Source organism: Oryza sativa, chromosome 6, assembly GCF_034140825.1.
Source record: "Oryza sativa Japonica Group chromosome 6, ASM3414082v1".
Classification (NCBI taxonomy): Eukaryota; Viridiplantae; Streptophyta; class Magnoliopsida; order Poales; family Poaceae; genus Oryza; species Oryza sativa.
Genome location: NC_089040.1, coordinates 1743813 through 1770392, shown reverse-complemented (window position 1 = coordinate 1770392; position 26580 = coordinate 1743813). Strand labels below are relative to the sequence as shown.

Sequence of the window (26580 nt, the reverse complement as noted above, 5' to 3'; positions counted from 1 at the left end):
TCAGAACGGCTCAGGCATCTCATCTCAACAAAAGTTAGCTGCTGCTGCTGCTGTTGCTGTGGCTGCGTGTTGGCACGTCGCGTCGACCGGGGCCAGGCCGGCTAAAGCATGGAAGGGACATTTGCTCGCAGATCTGCCATTGACTAGCAGACGATGATGCACGGAATGGTCAGGACGCCCTGGCCGTGGAGGACACTAGGACGGCTTGCGTTTTGACGCCCCAATAGGAGTTCACAGTCCAGTCCAGTTTCTGCTAGAACCTGTGACAGATTCAACATCATTTGACGAAAACCAATCAAAAACCACGGAATTTCGAGGTTCCAACGCAGGACGAAAGTAGATTCCGGGTGAAATGTCGAATGGTTTTTGAGAATTCAAATTTGAAATGGTTAAATTCAAATGAAATTTATTCAAAATTTGCAGAAAAATGCAATCTCGTTGGGGGCTGGGATCCAGCACTCAATCCAAAAGGTGAACCCTAGTCCTAGCCGAGAAGATTGCTACTGCTAGGAAGGGTTAACGTCTCGACGAATTTCTAACATCTTTTGAGCTGGCTCGAAATGTGCATATCGAATGGTTTTGTTCAAAATTTTCTGAAATTCATTCAAAATTAATGGAAAATTGATGTCTTGAAGGGGCTCGGGAATTCGCTAGCCAATCAAGATCATAAACCCTTAGCCTAGGAAACAAGTAAAAGGACAAGGAATTGGATTACTGTTCTTTCAATGCAAAAGTTAACAGTGACATGCCTAGGAGTGGATACAGGCAGCAGCTATGAATATCATTCAACAGTAAGAGCAGCCAGCCAGCTACACTCCATGTCTGATGAACAGACACAGCAACGAGCCAACGAAGCAGGACATAAATACTAGGCATGGAGATTCAGAGTTTCAGAGGCAGCAGCAGCAGCAGCAGCAGCAGCAAACAGACGTACACTAACAGCACAGCAAGAGTGAGGCAGAGCAACTAATAAATACCGTCAAAAAAAGGGCATTTACATTAGCACAATCCTGTCGATGCAGGAATGCATGGTTTCAATTCAATGCGGCGTCGTCACACACCCCAGGATCCAAGAACTGATGGCCTCCCTCTGCCTCTCTGATCAAAATATATTACATCATAAAGACGGCGACTTCATGGCGCTCACGAGACATCTCTGAACCTGACACTGATCTACTCACTCTCTCTTGAATACCATGAACAACACTAGTATGTCACTGCAAATTCCTAGGGACAATCTTTGGGCAATCCTAGATCAACACCAAGAAGAAGAAAGAGTCAAGAACAATGGCATTAACATCATCATCATGGTCATCTAACTTCAGATCCTACATCTAGCTACTATTTCCTGCACTGTGCTACTATCCTTTTAGCATCTTGGGGAGGAGAAAATTTTGGAGGTTTGGAGAAGATCACATTGTGTGCTTGGATATGACCTCGCCGAACCTGACGAACCACTGCTCGTCGGAGGAGCTGTTGTCGCCGATGTCGGTCACGTCGTGCCCTCGCATGTCGGCCGCCGTCGTCGTCGACGCCAGCAACCGGGAGTAGTCCACCGTCTTGGGCGTTGTCATGGCGGAGGCCGGCAGCAGGGAGAGCAGCACCCTTGCAACCTCGTGCATGGTCGGCCGGTCTGAAGGGTGCCTCTTGGTGCACAGAAGGGCGAGCTGGAAGGCCTTCCTGACCAGTCCCATGTCCGTGCACGTCACTGACACCTCCGAGTCCACTGCCTCCATGACTGTGTTGTCATCAGCTTTGGAGAGTATCTGAACATTGACACAAGATCTTGTCATACAAATCATCCATTGGATCATGCTAGAAAAGTTCTAGAATTGGTGATAATTTTGCACAATGTGATGAGAGGATGGAGTGGAACTGTGGAAGTGGGGTGGCTTACCAATTGATGCAAGTTCGATTCGTTGTCGACGGCCTTCTTCCCTGTGAGCAATTCCAGAAGGACGATGCCGAAGCTGTACACATCAGATTTCTCATTGAGCCTGGAAGTCCTGGCATACTCCGGATCAATGTAGCCGATGGTTCCTAGCACATAAGTGGAGGCATGGGACTTGGCAGAGGGGACACATTTGGCTATGCCGAAATCTGAGAGGTGCGCTTCGAAGTTCTCGTCGAGCAGGATGTTGGAGGACTTGACATCTCTGTGGATTATGCGAGGGTTGCAGTCATGGTGGAGATAGGCCAGCCCTTGTGCAGCTCCGACCGCGATCCTCAGTCTTGTGTCCCAGTTGAGCTTCACTTTCTTTGATGGACCTGAAAAGGATCATATATAGATCATAAGGGAGATGCATAATGATAACAAATTATCCATGAGCCAAAGGTTTCAAGCCCTAACCGTGGAGAAGATCCCACAAGGAACCATTTTCCATGTAATCATAGAAGAGCAAGTTTCCATGTGGAGATAGCGAGAAGCCATGGAGGCTAACAAGATTCCTGTGCCGTATGCTGCCAATTGTCTCTAGTTCTGTTTCAAACTCTCGGAGGCTATGGTTATACTGACTGTAAAGCCGCTTGACAGCAATGGCCTTGCCGCTCTTGAGTTCACATTTGTAGACAGTGCTTGAGGCGCCATAGCCAATGATGTATTTCTCGCTCAAATTCTCTGTCAGCCTCATGATGTCCTCGTAAGTATGGATAGCCATGTCCATCTGGAGAACAACTAGCTTTGGAGGTCCTGAATATGATTAAGAAAAGGTTAAGATGAATTCCATTATGCCAGCATACTTGCTGTTAATTTCATCGACGACAACTGGAGGGGTGAGATATAGCGCACACATACCTTGCACTGGCTTATCGGATCCTTTGACAAGTGGCTGTGGTTGATTTGTTTTATATATAGCCAACAGCAGAACGCAGAGCAATATGATAAAGCCTAAGATAATGCAAGCAATTGCTGTCTTTGAAATATTAACTGCAATAGAAATTAAGTGAACATGTGTTTAGCAGAAAAGCAAATGGAGTGAAAAGCTACAAGGGGTTAGCTTCTTGTCTGATACCTCTTTGTCCATGAGAGTGTCCACAGCTGGAATCTTGGCAGTAAACATGCAGTAATGGATTACCCAAGAAGCTGCATTTATGATTTATGTACTGGTTGCAATCAGAAATTAGAAGATGCTAATAGAAGGATAACAGAGATTGTGCATGGTGCCATCTTATACCTTTCCATTGGGAATTTCGAGAAGTTCTTTGCCATCGGGACATGTCCAGATAAATTGTTGTATGACAAATTCCTGAAATGCACTTAAGGATAAATAATCCTGCCCAAGTTATCACCAGTATACAATGCTACAGAGCAGAGCTTGCACACAAAACTTACAGGTTATTTAAGCTGAAGCAGTTGGCCAATTGAGCAGGGATCTCCCCAACCAAATTGTTGTTGTTAAGAATCCTGCATGATAACACCATAGCTCAGTAAAATATTTAGGTGATTTTCGATCTCACACGCATAATATGAATTTATGATGATATACAACTCACAGGCTATCAAGGTTTTGAAGTTGTCCAAGTTCCTCGGGCAGACTACCAGATAAGTTGTTGTTGGACATATCACTGAGAATTTAAATTTTGGTTCAGCTGAATCATGATGATAGGATGGCTTCAAACAGATAATAGTTAGTTACATGTGTTTCAAGGGAACACACTTACATTACTTGGACGCTTCTCAAGTTTCCAAACTCAGCAGGAACTGGCCCATCAAGATGGTTCTTACTCAAATTCCTGCAGTCAAAGCATAACCATTTAGGCATCAAGTAATAATGGCCATATGAAATAAGTTATGGTTTTTTCATTAAAAACAGTATGGTTTCTAGGAGGTTGGTCCGCAACATACAGTTCAAGAAGGTGCTCTAGATCACCAATGGTAGCAGGAACTGGTCCAGAGAATTCATTGTAGGAAAGATCCCTGTTCAAAAAATAATAATAAAGGAACATCATTTAGCGCCCACAGGTCTTGTAACACCAGGTAAATAATTATAGCTAAAGTTTCTACTTACAATGTGTCCAAGTTGATGATGTGACCAAGCTCAGAAGGAATATTGCCTTTGAAATTGTTTGAAGATAGGTTCCTGTATTTTTTAAATGTATTTTTAAGCAAGAAAAACATTAGGTGAAATACAATAATTTCGCCGAGTGAATTAAATGATTACTGTAAGCATAATGCAACAGATACAATTACTCACAAGTAAGTCAGACTCTCCAACTTCTGGAAACCAGCAGGAATAGAACCATTTAGCTTATTGCCATAAACATTGCTGAGAGGCAAAAAAAAAACATGTTTAATCATGTGGAGTAAAAAATGCCCTGTTAACTTATAAGTTGACTTAGTACCGGCTAACTTACAATTTGTTTAGAGCAGTGCAAGAACTGATGTTTGCAGGAATAGGACCTTGAAGATTGTTGTTGGCAAGATTTCTGCATGCAAAATTTGGTCAACAATTGCACAGAATAAAATAAAGCATACTACGTAACTCATAGACATGATAAAATTTCTTACAGTTCAAAAAGCTCTTCAAGTTTGCCAAGCTCTGCTGGAATTGTGCCCACCAATTCATTATCATTCAGTTGTCTGCATGGAAAAATTTCTGAACATCTTATAGTGTTCCACACCAACTGGAGCACAACAATATCTGCATACCATATAATCACTTACAGGTAGCTAAGTTTACTCATGTTCCCAAGCTCCGGCGGTATGACTCCAGTAAGTTTGTTCCCATGTAAATATCTGAAGGAAAAGGTGACAGTAGGTGTTAGAGAAGAGAAGAAAGCAATCTCAGTGAAAAAGAAAGTCTGACTGATGATACTAACAGTTTTCCAGTATAGGATAGATTGCCCAGTATAGAAGGAATGGGCCCTACCAGCTCGTTCTCACTCAGGTCTCTGAGAATAAAAAAAATGAATATAAGAATTCATTATCCAATATTACAGAAACTACTGAATTTCAGTCAAAAAAATATTACAGAAACTACTAAAACCTATGGATTGAAATGTCGTGCTCTACTCACAGAACAGCAAGAGCTTGCATCAGGCCAATCACATCTGGAATTTTCCCAGTCAGTCTATTTCCTTGAAGTGACCTATGAACATGAATAGAAATGGTTCAACATAAAGGCTGTAAGTAAAGCATCTATATGCATAAGAGTGAAACAGCAGATTACATGTTAGAGGATTTGCAATAACTCAGGAACACTTACAGTGTGGCTACTTGAAGAAAGCCTATGTTGTAAGGTATTTCTCCAGAGATTTGGTTATACGAAATGTCCCTGCAATACAAATAAGAAACTCGCATTATGGTGTCTGAAACTCATGAACACTGAAATATTACTGAAATCTTAGCAAGAACATACAGAATCTCAAAGCTGGTGCAGTTCCCTATGCTCTCTGGAATGGTCCCTGTGAGATTGTTTCCCCTTACATCACTGTAGATTAAGAACAGTAACCACTGTCAACAAGGCCAAGTTGCACAATATGCAGCAACATCTCCAAAGGGAGAGGAGATGACTTACAAGTACCACAGGCCAGTCAGTTGGCACATGTCAGGTGACAAAGTTCCAGTCAGTGAGTTACCCCTCAAACCTCTGAAGATTAAGAGAAGCAAAGTGTTAATGCCTGAAAAATACCTTCTTATACTACCAGCTAAAACAGTTAGACAATTTTCTTTTATAGGATTCTTACAGGTATTGCAGAACTTCATTCCAGTATATGAGCCTTGGGATATCGCCTGTAAGCTGGTTCTGTGCCAGGTCCCTATTCCAAGATAATTAAGGAAGGATTTTATCAGTAAGTAAGAACTAGTAGTACTTAAGATGCAAAAAATGACACAGCAAGCCATGTTTCCCGTGGCACGCACATTATAACACAAAAACAGTTAAACAAGTAGAAGTCAGATCACCCAGTTTGTCCAAGAACCCCAAAGAAGTAAATAGTCACGGATAGAGTAAGGTACTAAGAGGCTCACAATGTCTTGAGATTTGGAATTTGGGACAATGTGGAAGGGATGGGTCCCGTGAGCTGGTTGTTCTTCAAAATCCTGCATCAATAAATGAGAGAGAAAAAATGTTACCACTACAACCCAAGCATCGCAAAACCATGAAAAAAACTACTACTACTCCAACAAGATGTTCAGTATCATAATCTGGATTCTAGAACAAGATGTTCCAAAACTTAATGTAAATCAATTAGTCTCTGATGTCTCAGTATTAGCCTGAACTTTCCAAAGAAGGGAGAGGAAGTGCCCATATCTCAACAGCTATAGGCCATAGCTCTTGCTAAAGAAAAGGTAGGAAAAGATTTAAAAAAAGTAGAGCTTACAGCTCCTCAAGCTGCTTGAGCTTGGAGATGGAGAAGGGGATGTCTCCATACAGCAAGTTGCCAGACAAATCCCTGCATGGCAAGAATCAAAAGAGCCCAATTAAAAAATTAGCTAGAACACCCTGTTACAAAAAGTAACAGAATAAAAGAAGACTTAGATTAGGTGAAGTACAAATATTTTAAGGAGATGCAGTCCCCAATCTCATCTGGGATTTGGCCAGTGAGCTTGTTCCCCTTGAGATCACTGCAGAGAGGCAAATCATTAGAGCACAAATAAACTAATCAGCGAGCAAATCCACAGGCTTAAAGTAAAATAGTAAAGAACTGTGTCACATCATGGCATGAGGGGTCAAATCAGGTGAAGTGTGCAGGATTATAAAAAGAAAATACAGGCTAGTCAAATGCACAAAAACTCAGGTAGATGCAAAGCAAGGGGAAATAGTACTCTCTACTCATATCCGTACTCACACGAACTGTAGATTCTTGAGCTCTCCGATGGCCGGCGAGATCTCACCTCCTAGGTTTAGATTTGACAAGTTCCTGTTTTTCACACAGGGAAACACTCTCATCACAAAAATCCTTTTTAGCATAACAAACAAGATAGCCTCACTAATATCCAAAGACCTACGCAAGATAACAAGAAAAACCCGTTTCTTTTCCATTAGATATATACGATAACAACAAGATTATCAAGAAGAAACATTCACAGCAATCTAGGCACAAATAGACCAACCAAGAAAAGGTTTTTATTCAGAAAAAAAAGGGAGGCAAGAATAGAACAGAACAGTTGAACTATTTGCTCCTCCTGATCAGAATGCCAGAGCGAGCACGGCAAGAGAGAAAAATCACATGAAGCACAGAGTGCACGCTGGAAAAAGAAAAGAAAAGAAAAAACCAACAGCCACCACAAGAGAAGATTGCAAGAACAAGAACGCAACCACCCGCGCCGCCGCGCGCCATGTCTGCCCAGGAAAGAACACCGAGCTTCGCAGGGAGGAGGACGTACAGGGCGAGGACGGCGAAGGAGGCGTTGTCGCAGGTGACGCCGCGCCACGCGCAGTGGTCGGCGCCGCCGTCCCAGTCGACGAGCGCGTTGGCCGCGTTCCCGAAACCGGCCTTCACGCCCATCAGCGCCTTCCCCTCCCCATCTCCCCCTCCTCCTCCTCCGGAGGCCGCCTCCGCCACCGCCACACCAACAACCACCACCACCCACCACCACAGCCACGGCGCCCTCGCCGCCGCCATTGATCCAAGAACCACCACCACCTAGCTTATTCCCTCTCAAGCCGCTCCTCCTCCCCCCTTTCAGGGCACTCGCACTCGTTGTGTCACTAGTGCATCGACCCTGGCCGAGTTACCACCACCACCACGACCACCATGGCTCTCTCTCTCTTTCTCTGAGCTCTGATCGATCGATGGGGGGGAGCAATGGTGTTTTGTGGGGGTGGTGCCGATAGCGACGTGACTGTTGTTGCTTTCGGGAGGCAGCCGCTGCACTGCACTGCACCGCAGCACGCAGCAGCAACCAAGAGAGAGAAAGAGGAGAGAGAAGAGAGAGAGAGGGGCTCACTGTGTGGGTGTCTGAGCTGAGCTGAGCTGGTGCCATGGTGGTGGTGGCAGGAGAGAGAAAGAGGAGGAGGAGGAGGAAGGCTGACAAAGTGGGGCCCACCTCGTCAGTGAGTGGACCCGGTGGGTAGGGGGGTACGTGTAGGCGTAGGGGCCCGTGGCTTCCAGTTTTTTTCAAAAAATCTCTCTACCACGGTTGGCTGGCTGCTTGATGAGTCGATGACATGTGGGCCCGGGTCGGCTTGGGCGATCACATGTCAGTGGGTGTGGGCCCACATGTCAGTGTATCGGTGGACGAGGGGGTTTAAGCTAGGCGGGTTTAGAGGAGGCGCGCGAAAAATTAAACGCGATTTGGTTTGGTTGGTTAATTTTAGGGGGGGGGCTCGGGATCCTCTGCGGCCGTAACTCTGTGAGCGGCTGCCAGGTGGGCCCACCGGGGCCATCTCGTGTAGTACAATTTTATTTTCAATTAATTAATCTTGTAGTACAAGACGGAATGTGTGGCGCCGTTGGTGATGACTGATGAGTGATGGCCATGACCAGCCGTGCACCGTACGGCCTGTCGTCTAAACCATCGTCAAGAGCTGATCAAGAGATGAAGAGAGAAAGATAATGAAGGCAATGAGGAGTGTAGCAGATGATACTAACATGGATGGATGTTTTTGTACTGTTTGATTGCCAATTAATTTCTGGCTAGCTAAACCAATCAATCGTATGAATCGTGGTAGGTGGTGGTCTCGGTAGACCAGATGTCCCTGGAGTAGGGTTTGCTCAATTGTACACATGCATGCATCCCACATGAGCTAGCTGATTGACATATGCACCTTTGAGATTATTCCTATTAATTCGTGAAGATGGAGGTGAGATATAAATATGGGTAAACTAAAATACTATGGCTGTGTTTAGTTCCTTTTTAATTTTTTTTACGTATACGGACACACATTTAAAATATTAAACGTAGACTAATAACAAAATAAATTACATATTCCGTTGGTAAACTGTGAGATAAATCTATTAAGCTTAATTAATCCACCATTAGCAAATATTTACTGTAGCACAATATTGTCAAATCATGGCGTAATTAGGCTCAAAAGATTAGTCTCGCGATTTACATGCAAACTGTGCAATTGGTTTTCGGAAGTTTGAGGGAACTAAACACAACCTATACATGCAAATTAACTCGGCTATTGTGGGTGTTTTTCAAATTTTCATATAATATTTAATCCATTCCTATAGTTAACATGATCATCCATCAGCATTCATTTATAGAGATGACCTCTGAATCTCGTGTACATAAAACCGAAAAAGGTAAAAATATTTAAAATTGCCCACCCAACCTACCCTGAAAAGGGGAAAAAAAACACTTGGGCTTTCTTTGGAACAAAGGGAAAATGTGAAGGATTTTTAGAGGATTTAAATTCTTAGGATAAACTTCCTATGATGAACTCATTCAAAACAAAGGATATATATGTCCGAAAATTCCTCTGGAAAACCCATGGAATGAGCTAGTTCATAGAAATTTTGGAAGAAAACAAAACATGAGGTTGTACATCACAGTTCTCTCTTATTGTGTCTATAATTTCTCTGTTTTTTCTGCATATCGTCTAAATGACTATATTAGAGTATTCCTACATTTCTAATTCCCATAGGAATTCTTAATATAAGACATTGTAATTCTATGTAGTGGCAGAGCCACCTCTCGGGCAGGTCGGGTAACTGCCCAGGATTCGCTGTTGCTGTCTCTACTATCGATGGCCATCGACACCTATAAAAATTAATCGATCACTAGAAAACACTATTAGTCATCCGGACTTGACACTCCGCCACTGATCCTGTGCCCTCTATTCTTATGTTTTCGAAATGAACCCTTAGTTATTAGCTTGATTTAGCTAATTAGCTTCCTCTCAGCCTCCAGAATTTCAACTGTTCTCTGCATGCCAAGTTGCCAACTGCCAAGTATGCATGCATATGCAGTTGTGCAGGCAGGCAGGCAGCCACGTATGCATGCGTACGTACGAAAGAGAAATACCAATTAAGGACATTAACACCTTACACAAACATGTAGCTCTGACCCCCTCTCTTGTGCAGCATCTACTGCATGCAATGTAATTACACATAGTATGTGTTCCTGCATCTTTCTGCTATGGCCTTCTTCACTTCATCAAGCCTACAGCTAACTACTATACTAGTATATAGTATAACTGCTGCTGCTGCTGCTGCATATATGTATATGCATATATATGCAGTGTGTGCATTGTCACACTTGCTACATGATCGATCGAGATGCACACAAGGCTATCCAGCAAATAATGCCGCCTCTGCATCATGCACACACACATAGGCCGTGTGTATATATGTACTTACTACATATATCTAGCTAGGTGTGCCCCAGTTTGTGTATATATGCCAATGGTTCAGAGTGAGCAGATGCAATTGCAGGCTTGGAATTAATCCTTTCATTGATCAACTCACCAGATCACAGGATCCAAGATGGGAACCACCATGTGTTGATCTTTTTATTTTTTTGGAGAACTCCATATGATTACATGAGTAAAATTTTGAAGGCCTTTGTTGTGATTATTTTACCTGCCTTAGCTTGGTTAATATTCAGAGTTGAGAGTTCTGTTATAACTTTGCATAATGAGCGCACTTATTCATATCTGAAATTTATAGGTGTATTATTGGTTTTCATTGCTGATGTGACCAAGACGGTACAGGTGTCTGAAATTAGACATGCCTCTACCTCCTTTCAACCTTTGCAAAGCTGACCTATGCATGTTATGTGTGTGATGTAGCCTCCTTTGAGCAGCCCAATGCAATGCCTGGCTACTTGTAGGCCAGAGCTGAGACAAAGAAAAAGAGTAGATGTAGAGGAGAGCAATGCTTTGCAAGAGGATAGCAACAACAATCTCAATGGCTCATGCAAAAGTCATACCACAAATCAGCTCAGGGCCTCAGGCCAACTAGGACTAGCTTAGCTCAGATTTTATGCTGAAACTTTGCAGCCTTCACCACAACTAGAGCTACTAGCCAGCTAGCTCTCCTCTCACTGTGAGCCATGTGTGCCATGCTAAGCCAAGAACCCCAAAGGAAAAAACAAGATAAAAAGATGAGCAGATCAGATCAGAGAAAAAAAATTAAACACAAGGGTCAGGGCAGCTCAGCTCAGCTAGCCATACAGCAGGCAGCAGATTCATTCATGCACATGACACACCACAACCAAACAAATATGAACATTCCAAAGACTCTATCTTTCTCATTCTCTCTCTCTCTCTCTAAGTTGTGTTTAGCAATTGCCAACAGGATGCATCAAATCTTTGCCTTCAATGAATCCATGACATTGCTGATGAATCTCTTTCTTTTGCTTTGGGTGAAAGTTTTTTGCCAGAAGTATGCAAAGGAGCTGCACCTTTATAACTGTTGTGTAGTAACAAACAGAGCATGGGGACACATCACATACATAAAAATACATGCATGCCATGACCAGTGGGTAAATAAGCAATTGCAGCAGCGGCAGCAATAGCATCATCCAGCCAGGAGACATGGGAGGACAAGAGCTGCGTGCCTTATTCTGGACTAGTCAAAAGGTTGCTGCTGCCATTGTGGAGATCGATTTGCAATGCCATCCATGGAACACCATTGCTGCTGCCATGTTGTTCTTGGTTTGGTTCTCGTTTTCTTGCTGCCAAGAACACCATGGAGATGATCAGATCAGCCAGCCCATTTGCATTGCTGATTGCTCTGAGTGGATCTGAACTGAACTGGGTACGATTACATGGCACCGGTTTTTGGCAATGTGAAGAGCTGCAGCAACAGGAGAGAGGCATGTGGTAGGGGACCAGCTTGCTGCAACAGTAGAGAGAAATTTTTACCATCTTCTCTGGGTCTCATGGCAATTCCTTGGAAGGTTTCAGGCTCCCCTGCAATGTTCTGAATCCCTGCACGGTGGTTTTTTCACTGCTTCAGAAGGATCAGGTAAAAAGAGGATGCATACTATGTGAGTGATCCACCAAATTAAGCCAAATGCATGATTAGTTTCTTTAAAGCTTCATAATATACTCTGATCAATCATATGTGCCATGATTGCTTAGCTTGTAGATTTTCTTTTGGGTGCATGTTCAGAGATGCACTGTATTTTCTTTTGGGAGTATATTTTTCAGCAAGATGAGTACAGTGCAATGTGTACGTTAAGGAATGCTGTTGCCCTGCAACAGCTGTATGCAGATGCATCCAGGACCCTTATTTGTGCAAGATCACAGGTCCCATCAATCAGCAACAGGCCAACACATGTAGGAGTAGTTTCTCCCCTCTTTCTATACACAAAAAACTATGGGAACTCAATAGATATTGGCTTTAGTATATACTACTATTGTTCTCTTTTTCGCCATTGCCGGAAATGTTCTCAGTGCGGTTGTATTAACTTGATGTAATTGGCTGAGTTGGATAACAGTCCTCCTTTATCCAAAAAAATAATAATATTGTTCTCTTTCTAATTTTTCTTTCTTTTCATTTCTCCCCCTTCTTGCTCTGAGAGTTGAATTTTACTAAGGCCTGGTTTAGTTCTAAACTTTTTCTTCAAACTTCCAGCTTTTCCATCACATCAAAACTTTTCTACACACACAAACTTTCAGCTTTTCCGTCACATCGTTTTAATTTCAATCAAACTTCCAATTTTGGCTTGAACTAAACACACCCTAATGATAATGTAGGTGCACTCTACAATGGATAATGCAGGTGAACAGTAGAGCCCTCTCTCAACTTGTTTGCATTTCATAATCAATTAATGTATGTACTCCCATGGATCATACTACTACTACTACATACACTAGCTAGCTAGGACCATGCAGTGAGGATGGATTGATTGAACCCATCATAGAATCCGTGATGGGTAGCCCTCCTTTACTCCTCTCCTAATGAAGAAGACATGATGGAAGAAACATATAGCATCCAAAAAGAAATGAAATGGGTAGTAGTAGTAGTAGTGTAGTACATGTGTGTGTCTGCATGAGAGAGGCTGTTGTTGGCAATGGCATACACATGTTTGCTTTGCATGCAAATGTGTGTTTTGCTTCCACACATGTCCCACTCTTCAGAGTTGGATATTGATGGGCTTGAGCAACATCCATAAGCAAAATATGAATGAATACACTCTAGAAGCCTCTGAACCCATATCTCCTTTTAGGGCTCCTTTGGAACTAAGGAATTTTGGACGATTTTTGAACAATTGAATTCCTATGGAAATAATTCATATATGGTCCTTTGGAAAATAGGAATGACTTTCCTTTATTCCTTTGAAATTCCTTACGATTGTCTCAGATTATAGGAATTTTGGAGGAATTACAACATGAGCTTCAACCTCTCGGAAAAATTCCTTTGTATCTATTTGTCTTTTGATTCGTGTGTTTTTCCTGTGCTCCATCCATATGATTTAAGATGCTACATTTTCGCTATCCCTGTGTTTCCAAAGGAGCTACAGTCTTGCATGTAGAGTATGACATAAACTTTTTTCTTTTTGCAACTTCATATTATCCATGGATAATAACTAAAGCATTTGTACAACAAAGAGAATGAGAAACACCATGGACCACAGCTAAGGGCAGGTGCCAGCCTAGCTATTCTGCAGACAATGCAAACCTACTTCATGTCTAGCCAAAGGAAGGACTGAAAGGGGAGGGAGGGGTAAAAGTTGATGTGGTTGAGAAGTTGAGGGGTTTGTTTGCAAAAGGGGAGGCCAAAAGAAGGGCACAGTGGCTGTGTGGCAGAGGTACTGATGCCCCATTACTGGGTCCAGTGGACATATTATTGTTGGGCACAGGCCATGTGAAGGCAGAGCAAAGCATGATGATGGCACACCCAGAAATGAGGATAGATAAGATAACAAAAGTTCTGGTATTTGTTGGTCTGGTGACAAGAGGTAAGGACAGCAAGGTGAAAACTACTTACTTTAAGCCTATAGCTAATCTGATCAGGGTGTGCCAAACACTTGCACTATGATGATACATTTCAGTTAGGGAAAGCTGATGTTGATTTGTACAACATGAGTTTCTTGTGTTTTCTATGTGTAGTACATTGTAATTTGCAACAAGATAAAAGATGTACTTCTACTCTATCTGTTCCAAAATATAAGTATTTATAACGATGATACATAGTCGGAAATGATTATATTTTATAACTGCCGGACTAATATGTTAGATACATAAAGGACCAACTTTTGTCCCTCCTTGAAATGAAATAACTCCACTACTAGTTCTCTGGATGCCTGATAGTAATGGCATCTCATTAGTTGATCTATTCCCATGACAAGTGACCTCCTTTTAGGCAGGTTCTTGTGATGACTGTGGCACGGCACTCACTCAGGGGGTGTTTAGATGGGGCTAAAACTTCTTAGTCCGTGTCACATCGAATGTTTGACGCTAATTTGGAGTATTAAACATAGACTAATAAAAAAACTAATTTCATAAATGAAAGCTAATCTGCGAGACGAATTTTTTAAGCCTAATTAATCCATAATTATGAAAAGTTTACTGTAGCATCACATTGTCAAATCATGGTGTAATTAGACTCAAAAGATTCGTCTCGCGAATTAGTCCAAGGTTATAGAATAGGTTTTATAATTAGTGTATGTTTAATACTCTAAATTAGTGTATAAACATCCGATGTGACAGGGACTTAAAATAAGTCACTGTTTCCCAAACAGGCCCTCAGTTGCATGGCCCTGAAGAGGGGAGCAGAGGAGGTTTCTTTCAATTTCATTTCAATTGGTACAAGGAAAAGAGAAAAGAGTGATGGGATAGGAGTCCTCATACATCTTGGCACTCACAATGGCACCCACATGCCACATCCATCCGTTCATCCATCAATGCCTCCTGAACTGAAGCATTTCTTTGAACACCATTTCTAGATCCATCATGGAATAGAGATAGCCTCCCTTGTGTAGAAGAGTAGCCGTACTGTAGTACTGTAGTTAAGGATGTGAGAGGTTTCTTGTAGGTGTGAAAAGTGGCTGCCATGTGGGGCCATGGTCGAACAATCAAAACAAAAGCTGGTGCTATCATCTTAGGGGGATGGGAACCTGCAGTGCATAGTACTCGTATATGTATGGTGGTAGACTGTGGAGTGTATGCTGGTAGAAAACTTTATTTATTAATTATACTACTCCCAACCAAAGGTCCTTCTATCACCTTCCTATAGGAGTGCTGCATTTTTGGAGTATGTGTGTGTCCATGCTCCATAAATTTCAAGATTGACAAAATGCTGCATTTTGGATGGATATCTGAACTTTATACTCTATCCAGTACTCTTTGTTAGGAGTATATGATTTATGAAGAATTATTGAGGTCTAATGGGTTTTTATGTGATAGCATGCAGTTTCTTAGAGTAGGTGCCAGAAGAGCATGGGTTCTTTTACCACTAAACTTCATTTGTCTATGCAAAAATAGTAACTAGTGGAGTAAGTAAATAGACTAGACTAATGACTGTACTTACTGTATGAAAAGCTGCAAAATATATATACCTTGAAATTCGGGCATTGGGATATGGCGTCAAGATGATACCATAAACCTGCAATTGGTGCTGAAACTGCTGAACCTGAGATCCACATCATCACCAGCCAGGGTATGTAGGAGAAGAGGAACATTCTGATCCAAGTAACCTGGCCCACCCACCAGTGGAGCACAGACAACTGGGCCCTCACCACAGGCCCCACACCTCAGCACAAAACAGGATTATCAGAACCATTCACCATTGCCACTGCAATTCCCCAGGATTAGTAGGCGTTTGCAGGCCAAAGCCACACAGTGACACATATTCCCTCTCTGAATATCTTGCACAGAAGATAGCTGCTGTAGAGCTGAGAGGAAAAGATATGGCTTTTCAGTTACAGCAACAACTTTGCATCTGATCAGATCAGATCAGATCACTATCTGTGGAGAGAGACCAGAGAATGTGATTGTAGTAGTAGTAATAACCATCTTAATTGGCTTAATTACTCTGGTCAAGTGGTGGTCAGCTCACCAAAACAAGAATCCTAAGCCAGGATTGCATTGATGATCCCAGCCTGATCTGCTTCCTTCCTTCCTTGTCACATGGCCATGAAGAACAAGTCTTTGGCGACACTGTGGATGGACATCACTCCTCCTAACTAACTCGGCCGCCCAACTTAAAAATCACTGCTCCCTCCTCTGCCTCCATCGCCATCACCGACACCAGCCGACCCGACAACCAAATCTACTTATCAAACCCGTCACGAGTAGCTCGCAGCTGCCACTGCAGCCTAAATTCTCCAATTTCTTATCTATACAGGGATCAGAAGCATTCTCAGGACGGTTGTATCATCTTGATGTAATTGGTCGAGTTCAGTAAACTCTCGCCGCGTGTCATCGGATATCGGCGGTTTGCAATCACTCACTGACAGGTGGGCCCCTCGCCAGCATGTGAACTTCGTCCCAGCTCACATGTCATCTGCAATCGATCGAATACCGGTGGTGAGATGAGGATTTGTTTCTTGGTTCTTGGTAATAAGAAACAGTGAAGTTCGTATGCTCATGATCAGGATGTACAGGGGAGGTGGACCAACCATAGGTGGTGTGGTGCTGCTGCTGCGAGATCCAGCTCTGTGCGACGGCACATGCATTGCGTCCATCCGCGCCTTTTCTTTTCTTTTCTTTTCTCCGTGATGCTGCGAAAAATCGCAAATGGGGGCGCTAAATGGGCCATGCGGATGAGTAAACGTCCACCTGCTGCTGCTGCCATGGCGATCGCGACGCTGGCTTCGTCCGGGACATGATTAGCTCCTCGTCGCCTCACCAATTGGCCACCACCAATCATTCTTCTCCAATCATGAGATGGCTTATCTGGATTCTGGATTTGTAGAGCTTGCTTAGATCTGGGCATCAGCTGATAAAAATGGCTATATGATTCTGGATTGGTAGAGCTATTTGCCTCAGTTTGAAATAGGTTATTGTACATATTGTTGCTGCAGATTATCTACTTGATTATATTTTGATTATATGGATGGACAAAATATTTTGATAAATAAACTTAACAAATGACCTAAAATAAGTGATCTAAGAAATACAATATATAATATAAGAAAGTTTTTTTTTGAGAAAATGCATTTTTAAAGCGTGGAGCGCAAATAATTCGTTTCAACAATCCAATAAATAATTCAAAAAGAACTAAAGCCAAAGGTTTTAATAGACCTGGGCATCAACTGATGGTTCGCTCGTGTGTTCAGTTTCAGTTGTGATGGCATCTCAAGAATTTGATCTTTTCAGGCTTTCAGATAGGCCTGCAAGAGGGCAGAAAGAGTTCGGTTTAAGTGACGATAACTGAAATACCAGTATATGGCATGGAATTCGAAAGTATCTGCACACGGTACAAAGAAAGTAACGGAACAGTGGTATATGTAAATTTTTAGCAGTGTTTGTTTACATGACTGTTTTGGTACGGGTTGAAGCTATGGGCGTTTATTTACACCGTGAGTTCATCTTTAGCTTCCCCTCTCAAATGGCTCATGAAATATAGGGTTTTCTTGTACATGTACATGTTACAGATGGCAAGGGATATCAATGCCTGAATGGGCGCGCGACCACTTGCAAACCAATAGTTATGTTGAGGAGATGGTAATACTGGCCAAATTAAAACTGCTGATGCATAGGGCGCACCATTGTCTAGTGTCAACTTGAACCAAATTCTTCGTTCCATTTCTCTAGCTCGTCCCACTTGCTCTTCTGCAGGCTTGGCCTAATCACAGTCATGGCTTTCTTGAAATCTTCGTATTTCAGGGGCCGCAACTACAATGAAGTAAGAAAAGGAGGGATATGATTAGGACACTTCAGAAAGCTCACACTGTATGAAGATGTAACTCGAAATACCTGATTTGCTTTTATAGTGAGAATATTTTGTGGACCAAGCTCTCTGATTGGCATCATGGCAGCTTCCTCACACAATGCTCTCAGATCACTCCCGGAATATCCTATAACATATTTATTTCAGCACCAAGTAACACATATGTCGTCTTATCAGAATGGCAATATACCAGAAAAATAAAACTACCTTCAGTATCTGCAGCAAGCCTTTCAAGATCATGACCTGAAAGGGGACAGTTCCAGATTTAGAGTGGTACTACATATACAAAAGCCGAAAGACATGCAGACATACAGAATAATCTGGGAAATTCCCCAGTTCTTTCGAACTAGTCTTTCCACAATGCAGTGATCACTAAGTGAGAAGTCCATGTTTCAGGTAAGGAACAAAAGGCTGATTTCCAAAGAAGCTTTTAGTATGAAAATCCAGAGTTGGTGACTTTTGAAGGGGGCCATTGCAAATTTAGGTCACTGTGATTTTTGAAAACTATTTAGGGATCATCTAGGAAAAATTAAATTGTGATATAGACTCAATCATGTTAGGATTAAAAGAAGAGGCGAAAACATCATTTTTTAATGATCTCCAGTAGTCAAATATTCAAATATATAAACTGTAATCCAGGGCGAACTTTTGTTTCCAAGAAATTTTACTTTTGGTTAATGTACTTCTGTGAAGGAATGAACACTAGTGCTGTAGTCCAAAGAAGCTACCAAGAGAAGGCCTTAAACAACAACTAGACAGAGCATTTGTGAAACCTAAAACGTAATAAAGAAGCAGCTACTTACTGGATAATTTGAATGATTGTCCTTTGAGCTGAGTTTTCAGCAGTAATCTTCGGACATTTGGATCAGGTAATGGCACATATATTCTCTTTACCTGTTTATAGGAATAAATGTTATGGCATTCACAAAAAAAGGAGCAAAGCTAGTTCAAATTACTGGCTCCTATACATACTACTACAATATATAAGCACTAGAAATTCAGGAGTAAAAGGTTTATATAAACAAGCTGCATTATGTACCAAAATATAAGTGCTCAGCCTTTTTTCAAGAATATGGATATATGCATTATTTATAAGTAATAACACCTCAGACTCTTCTTTCTAAAAGAACCTGGCTACCACAACAAGCTGCCTGCTTGTAAACAGTGAAAAATAGCATTTTCTTTAGTCCAGTTCCTAACCAATTGCTTGTACCACAATACCCACGGGCAAAGGTGGAACTTGTACCAGGCATTAAGCAGCAGAAACTATTGCATAGAAATTTTGAAGACCTAAATGCAATGCAGGAAACATGAAGCCAAAATAGTGGCAGTAGTCCCAAATATATATCAATCTTACCAGTCTACGGAGAACAGCATCATCCAGCTCTTGTGGCTTATTGGTAGCACCTAAACAAATAAATTCCATTAATAGATGACGCAAGTAATAAAAGAAGACACTTAGTATAAAAAAATATTGGCGACAAAGAATTTTTGTTTTTCGTTTTAACATACACTCACTAAGTGAGAAAACGACCTACATACATGCACTAAAATCAGGAAAGCTGTATCACTCAAGATCACAAACTTTTGCTGATAATGTTGGAAACTATTTAGAAGTATCCTAGTATACAAAAAATAATACCAAAAAAATGAGTTTGGAGTTATTTAACAACACCCGAACACACTTTTAACAATTTCTTATATAAATGAATTGAATCAGGAAACAAATCAGTAGCATGTCATAAATACTTTCCCTATTTCAGAAATGCTTTTAACATGGACACTCAGTAATATATGACCATGACAAATAGTTATACGATACTAGTAGTAAATAAATATTTTCTCCATAACCAATCATAACACAAGCTAACTTCAATTAAGTAACTAGAAAAAGATAGTGATGCTAACCTATAACAATAACAAGATCATCAGGGTTTGAAGTGACCCCATCAAACTGGATAAGAAATTCAGATTTCAACCGCCTGCTAGCATCATTCTCATTAGCTAACCTTGCTGACATGACACTATCAATCTGTAAAAGGCAGTCAACATGGGCAATAAGCAACTATCTAAAATAATAAAAATAAAGTAGCTAAACACATTAAGATCCTAGACCGACTAAGCTAGCACAGAAAGCCAGATATGCAGATAACATCTTTGCATTCATCTATATTTCTTGATAGATTTGAATGGAAAGGAATGCTTTAGAACCAAACGTTAACGTTCTGGTAGAATTTGTGGACAACAATAACAATAAAAAAATATTCTCGATGTATTAAACAAATGACCTCAGCAGGCAAGCATCACAAAAGTTCAAAATAATAAAAGGGGTGACATGAAACCATAGAAGCCTTAATGACAACATCACAGCATAACAGAGTAAGCCTAATAGCAGAATGCTATGATGAGCACATTCTGGTATTCTGTGGAAAGTTTACACAAAACACGTGTGATGCAGAACACATATATTTACATGTTCTAATCACATGGTTTAAATGGATAGAAGTTCTCAGAAGCAAACTATTTAGAGAAACATCCTTTTTTTTCATTCCAAAAAGATGATAGACATGGTTCCAACTCATGTTGATGGGCTACACTAAAAACACTCCTAAGGAAAAAAATGGAGTCGAGAAAACATTTTGTGTTGACATCAATTTATACTTCATAAATTTAACTACAAGTGCACTACAAGAAGGGTTTATAATGAGGACCTCATCCATAAAAATTACAGATGGTTGTCTATCGACAGCGACCATGAAGAGTGTCCGTACAAGCTTTTCAGCCTCTCCTACCTGTTTTGCAATGAAAGAATAAACTTGATTCAGAGTGGGGAATATGTGTAAGCATGTAACGTATGGAGGGATGGCCACATACCCACTTTGATGTCAGTGAAGAAGCTGAAACATTAAAAAATGTTGCTTCAGATTCTGATGCAACAGCTTTGGCAAGCATCGTCTTTCCATTCCCCGGGGGACCAAAGAGAAGAAGCCCTAAGGTATATTATGATGTACATAAGATGGCTATTATTACAAAACAATGTATATAACAGAAATTATCAGAGCGAAGATGTTTACCTCTAGCAGGCCTCCGAAGACCAGTAAACAAATCCCTTCGCTTGGTAGGTAAAATGACCATTTCCATGAGTGCTTGCTTTGCCTTGTCAAGGCCAGCTGCAGATCAAAGCAGAGGATAAGAACACTACAATGAACACTAGGTTTTATTTGCCATAGCATGAAAAACAAATTATAAGCTTCCTACCAACATCTTCCCATTTAACAGCAGGACTTCTATCCACAATGGTCGTATTTATCATTTCAACAAGCTTATCATCATAGTTTGCACCAGCTCTTTGCACAGGTTTGGCACCTCCACTGCTACTCTTCTGATGAGAAGATGCTTGACCACCTCTATTAAAGGTAGGGCTAGGCTGCGAAGTAGGCCTATGGAAGCTAGTTGATGCGGCTCTGTCATTCCTATTAACAGGATTGTTTGTAACAACCTGTAAAATATAATACACAGCTATTGAAAAAAATACATAATCGATTCGCTTGCCACAAGTAACTCGTTAAGAAAATACAGTGTTCAAAACCTCAACATAACTTTGCAAACAATCTTACTTAATTTTCTTAGATTGGACATTTTGCTGAACGCATGTCATTAAAGCAGCAAACCGTCAAAGCCAAATAAGTAGAGACCTAATTGCATTTTGAAGTTTCATGAGTTACTTCAATTTTCAAATTTTATTATTGAAATTACAAATACTCATTAGAAAAGGCTACATTGATAGCAATCACACTTGAATGGCTAAGTCAGAAGTGAAGTGTAGAAAATAAACAGCTGAGTAAACAATTATTGAACAAAAGGAAAAAAAACCAACAGGCACGCTCGCTCCACCTAGAAAACATGCCATCTTATTTAGAAGTAAGAGAGTTGACCCTACTGCATATTCAGTTTCGCATGCAGCACTCATGTTAATTGCAACAAACAAACACCAATGCACTAAGATTCACAGCCTGGAAAACAATTAAAGCTAAATTTGACAGAATTACAACGTTAACAACTACAGTTCAATGAAATCCATACCTTCTTTGGCACTGGTGCAGCCGCTCCTGCAAAATCAGATGATATAGATAGTTAACTCCCAGTGAACTACAATACAAAACCAAAGCAAGCACAAGTTTATGTACGTTAACAAAACAAAAGACAAAAGAAACTCAAGCGTCCATGTATTATGTTGGTATGAACTATCATAGAAACTGAAAAGCAGAACATTAAGACCTGTAACTGAAAACACACCCCACTTGCTTGTTGTTTAATCCAAGCATACAAGCAATGGACGTTCTAAGCTTCTATCTATATCATATACGTAAATTCCTAAATTAACACCAACACGCAGGGGCGGAACTGGGCCTAGGGCAGCTTGGGCCCGAGGCCTACTCGTGAGAGAAATTTTAGTGGACTTGTACTAGGGATGGCAACGGGGACCCGAATCCTGAATCCCCGTGGGGAAAAACTCTATTAGGGGCTATAAATAGGTCCATATTACTCCCCATGGGGTTGTTAACGGGCAAAAGCAAGCCCCGTCGGGTGGGGCGGGTTCGGGGGCGTTCTCTAGGCCCCCGTCCCCGAATCCCCGAGCCCCCGAGTGTAGCACATGTGCACCTCTCCTCAGCCCATCTAGAGATCAGAAGCCCAACTATCCAGGCCCAATTCACATGGACAGATACACATATAAATAGAGAAACCCTAGGTCACAACACAGCTCGTTTAGTCACTCGGCTAGGTACCCAAGCGCCGCCACACACCCAAGCTACAGACGCCGGCGTAGATCGATGCATCACCGAGGCAGCGACGACTCCAGGCTGTGCCCCACGCCGCGTCCTGACCCTCTGCCGTTGTTCGCCTTGGGCACCGGCCGCGTCGTCGCTTCGCTGCGCGCCTGGGCTGAGCCGCCGCCGATGTAGCGGCCTGCCGATGCAAAGCACAGCGTGAGAGCTGCACAGCAGCCACATGAACTTTGATTCTACTGCTTTTGATTGGTGCATAGCTTGCTCTTGGGAATTGGAATGAATCATGTAACTTCTCTCTTCTGATTCATGGATCTGATGTGTGTCTTTATCAAAAAAGAAAGAAAGAAAGGATTTGTCATCTGGGTGCATGACTAAGCATTTCCTTTTCTTAATTCTTGTGCATCTATTCTCTCTACTCCCAAATTCCCAAACTTTTCTGAATTTGTATTTGTGTCTCCTCTCAATTCCCAAATTGATGCACCGTGCTGCACTGTGTTTCCTCTCGGGTGCGCGCCCCCGTCAGAGCCCCGGAACCCCGGTTGGGGCGGGGACGGGAGGAAGATTGCCCCCGACTGCAGGGACAGGGATGGGGAGCGGGGGATTTCCAACTGCTCGGGGGAGGGGACGGGCGGGCACTATCCGTCGGGGATGTCCCCGTTGCCATCCCTAACTTGTACCCATATATTTTCAGATTTTGTCAAACTCCAATGGCCCAGCCCTATGCGTGGCCATTCTCAGCCTCGTGTCCTTCAACCCAATTGGAAGCCCATAGCAGCCCAGTAGCAACTAACCCTAATCCCCACCAATCCCACCGTCCCCCTAGCCACGACACACGAGCGCTTGCGCCGCATCTGCTCCCAACCACAGCCATTGACGCAGCAGGATGCTCGTCGCCTCGCCCTCACCTCACCTCCTCTCGTCTCGCCACATAGATGGCCACGGCACGCATCGGCATCGGCAGCGAGCTAGCAACAGCAACGACGTTTCCCCTTCCTCAGCAACTTCGTCTCCCAACCCAGCATCTTTGCTCAAGTCTCAGGCCTCAAGTCAAGCACCCAAGAAAGTTTGATTCCTAAAATATAGGTTGGTCTTCTCTCAAATGTTCGATCCGTATTCTCATTGTGCATTTGGTAGCTATTAATCAATTAGAAATCTTGTTTGATTTCCTAGATGAAGAGCAGAGTGATAAAATCATTCTATCAAGTCTTCCAATGAATCCACACCAACCTCATAAATAGTATAAATTGATGATTCCTCGCGGTATTAATTGATGAGGCATGAGATGGCGAAAAGCAATCGATTGTTTCCGTTGCCAAGTGTTGCTCTTCTATCTTAGATTTTTTAAAAAAACTAAACTAATTTGATTGCCAACACTGTTAATTAAGACTGAGCCTTCTTAGCTATGTATATAATTAAAACATAGCTCACAAACAAGATGAATGATGGCTGGATGAATATTGCATGTTATGCTATATTGCGCTAGATTTGTTTGCTAGCATTGAAAATCGGCGGATTATACTATACTTCTACCGTACTGCAGTGTACAAATTTTCATGGGTAGTTTTAGCCTTCAATTTGAGCCCTAGGCGTCGAGAAATCCTGGCTCCACCACTGCCAACACGCAATGGTTCACGAGTAAACTATGGAGTACAAGTTAATGTCTCTAGACGAATAAGTGGAGGACATGGCTGGGAAACCACATTTCATGAGCTCGGTGGTAGTTGCTCTCTAGACGAATAAGACGGAGGTAAATTGATGGGGGGAAAGAAGTGGATCGACTCACCACTCCTCTGGCCGAGCACCCGGAGTCGTTCCTCCACCTGAGTCTGCCACTTTGCGATCTTCTCCTGGTAGACCCTAACCTGCCCCCTCTCGCTGCAATCAAAAACGCACTCACGCCAATCAGCAATCACAAACCCTAACCGCGCAGTGGGGAAGGGAAGGGCGCACGCACGCACGGACCTGGAGGATACGGCGTCCGGGACGCGGGCGGCCTTGGCCTCGAGCATGACGCGGAGCGCGTTGCGGTAGTGCGCGGCGGCGTCGTCGGGGAGCCCCCACTCCTCGGCGCGCACGGCCTTGTCGATCTCCTCCTTGGCCAGCTCGAAGTATCCCCTGAGCTTCACCGCCACGCGCTCCCCCACCACCGCCGCCGGCGACGGCGCCGCCGCGGCCCCGTCCATGTCTCCCCCCTTCGCAGCCGCCGAGTACAGCAGCGACGACAGGGAGTCCGCGAGCGCGCGGAGGAAGCTCATGCGCCGACGGCGAGCAGCGCCGCCGGGAGCATCCGGATTCCGCGACGCGCGATCGAGTTGGTGGGGAGGAGGAGGAAGGGGAGGATCGCGTATTCGCGTGGGCGTCCACTAGTCCACGCAAGCGGCGGAGGGGAACGAACACTATCGGGCTCGGGGCTACATGGGCTCATGGGCTGAGCCCAATACAATACCGCTATACACTTATCAGGCCAGACCAGTGGGCCACACTGATTCATCTCCCAGTCTAAATAAGTCTATTTGGCATCCCTCCAGTCTTGCCCATGGTCGAATTGCATCGCATACCTCCAGACTTATTCCGTATAAGAGCACTTCAGAGATACTCCAATACTTACTACACAGGCATAGGATTATTCATGTCTGTTATGTTAGCATCCTGATAATTCAATTTCAAGTCATGTGCCATTGATTTGCTCTTGTGATGAAAAGAGTAATACACTACTTCAGAGATACTCCAATACAGGCTGCACAAGTCATAGTATTATTTCAGATGAAAAAATTGGCCCTTGGAGTTATTTTCTGCTGAAGCTCCTTGCCTTTGTAGACTCTTGTTACTGGCTTACTGCAGAACTCAGCCTCTCATTGTTGAATTCAGTTTCATCTTCCCTGAGACAAGAACAAGGGAGCTTTTCGAATCATTGTAGTACTTCAGACAAGAACAAGGGAGTAGTATATTTTTTTTAGACCAGAGGCGAGGAAGGTCAAACCTATTTACAGTATTTACCTTCTCGTGTAGTCATGTAATTATTCTCGCTAAATATATTTGATTAAAAAAATCTCCAAAATGACTCAGTATGTTCTCTGCCGAATTAATTGTTTTTCTATTGCAGACTTCCAGTGCTTCGACTGTTAGCTTGTTGCTAACCAGGGGCGGAGCTACATTGAAGAGGGGGTGCCCAGAAACCCGGTCAATAAATTTTTTTAGTTGTAGTTCATTTATTTTCACCATATAGGCACCCCTCTAATCCAAACTCAGGCACTCATATCAACCTAAACTCGGCCTAAAGTAGAGTAAAGCAAGCGAATGGCACCCCTCTCCATTTTGTTCTAGCTCCGCCCCTGTTGCTAACCAAATCCAAGGATGAAAGCAAGCCGATATTTCCTCCATTTTCCCTTGATATGAACTAAGATTAGATTTATGGCCATGCAAAGTTGGAAACCTTGGGGTGAATGACAATGACACGGCAACTGATAAAGAGTCGTAGAGTCTCATCTTTTCGCTTAGGCTTATCAGCCAAAATTTAAACTTTCAACCTTAAATTTAGAGTTAATTTTGAGTTTTTTTTATCAAAATTTATTTTACAACCTTTATTTTTAAATCGTTAAGAACATGTATATAAAAATTTTATTTATAAAATATTTTTCGTTTATAAATATCCTGTTTAACTTATTCCCTCAAGAAACCAAATGATAGGGCGTGTACTCTCTCTATAAAAAGGAATCCAATTGTGATTTTGAAACTGAACATACACGCACTTTGGATAATTGGATGGTCTCGGACAGCTGCGACGTCACGCAGATGCAGTTTGTCAGATTTGCCAGTTCCAATCAACAGACTTTTTTCGTTTCTGCATCCCAATCAGATAGAGCCACAACGCTCGTGACAATGAAGTGAAGTGGCGATGGCCTTCAGCTTCTAGAAGGAAACCACAAAAATGCACTATTCCATAATTAATGCAATTGTCCCCAGCAGTATGTGTCGCCTTCCGAAAGGAAAAAGTCGGAGAGAAGGCCGCCCAAAAACAGGTACCCCTCCGTCCCATAAAAGTAGTCATTTTACC

General features: G+C 42.5%; 2 protein-coding genes and 3 long non-coding RNA genes across 5 annotated transcripts; all 5 read right to left on the bottom strand.

The window, feature by feature from the left end:
• Window positions 1-953: 953 nt before the first annotated feature.
• Window positions 954-7848, bottom strand: LOC4340000 (LRR receptor-like serine/threonine-protein kinase SIK1). The gene is made up of 26 exons (XM_015785764.3): window positions 7328-7848; window positions 6790-6861; window positions 6494-6565; window positions 6322-6393; window positions 5969-6040; window positions 5686-5757; window positions 5517-5588; window positions 5358-5429; window positions 5205-5273; window positions 5016-5087; window positions 4819-4890; window positions 4664-4735; window positions 4508-4579; window positions 4354-4425; window positions 4194-4265; window positions 4008-4079; window positions 3845-3916; window positions 3661-3732; window positions 3493-3564; window positions 3332-3403; window positions 3174-3245; window positions 3012-3082; window positions 2795-2926; window positions 2351-2689; window positions 1898-2268; window positions 954-1766 (listed from the first exon to the last, which is right to left on the bottom strand). Exons 1-26 carry the CDS (start codon window positions 7564-7566, stop codon window positions 1413-1415), a joined length of 2943 nt encoding a protein of 980 aa, XP_015641250.1. The 5' UTR covers window positions 7567-7848; the 3' UTR covers window positions 954-1412.
• Window positions 7849-11007: 3159 nt separating this feature from the next.
• Window positions 11008-15692, bottom strand: LOC136356867 (uncharacterized). The gene is made up of 2 exons (XR_010741893.1): window positions 15401-15692; window positions 11008-11825 (listed from the first exon to the last, which is right to left on the bottom strand). It is a non-coding gene; the product is annotated as an uncharacterized lncRNA (long non-coding RNA).
• On the bottom strand, window positions 13987-14940 carry LOC136356868 (uncharacterized). Its single transcript, XR_010741894.1, has 2 exons — window positions 14694-14940; window positions 13987-14602 (listed from the first exon to the last, which is right to left on the bottom strand). It is a non-coding gene; the product is annotated as an uncharacterized lncRNA (long non-coding RNA).
• Window positions 15693-15836: 144 nt separating the features above from the next.
• Window positions 15837-17181, bottom strand: LOC136356866 (uncharacterized). Its single transcript, XR_010741892.1, has 3 exons — window positions 17088-17181; window positions 16463-16746; window positions 15837-16347 (listed from the first exon to the last, which is right to left on the bottom strand). It is a non-coding gene; the product is annotated as an uncharacterized lncRNA (long non-coding RNA).
• Window positions 17182-17274: 93 nt separating this feature from the next.
• On the bottom strand, window positions 17275-24843 carry LOC4339999 (uncharacterized). The gene is made up of 13 exons (XM_015788476.3): window positions 24489-24843; window positions 24310-24401; window positions 21820-21845; window positions 20995-21235; window positions 20811-20906; window positions 20611-20726; window positions 20448-20528; window positions 19645-19768; window positions 19094-19143; window positions 18540-18630; window positions 17944-17979; window positions 17763-17863; window positions 17275-17681 (listed from the first exon to the last, which is right to left on the bottom strand). The coding sequence occupies exons 1-13, from the start codon at window positions 24779-24781 to the stop codon at window positions 17565-17567; spliced, it is 1464 nt and encodes a 487-aa protein (XP_015643962.1). The 5' UTR covers window positions 24782-24843; the 3' UTR covers window positions 17275-17564.
• Between the last annotated feature and the right edge of the window lie 1737 nt (window positions 24844-26580).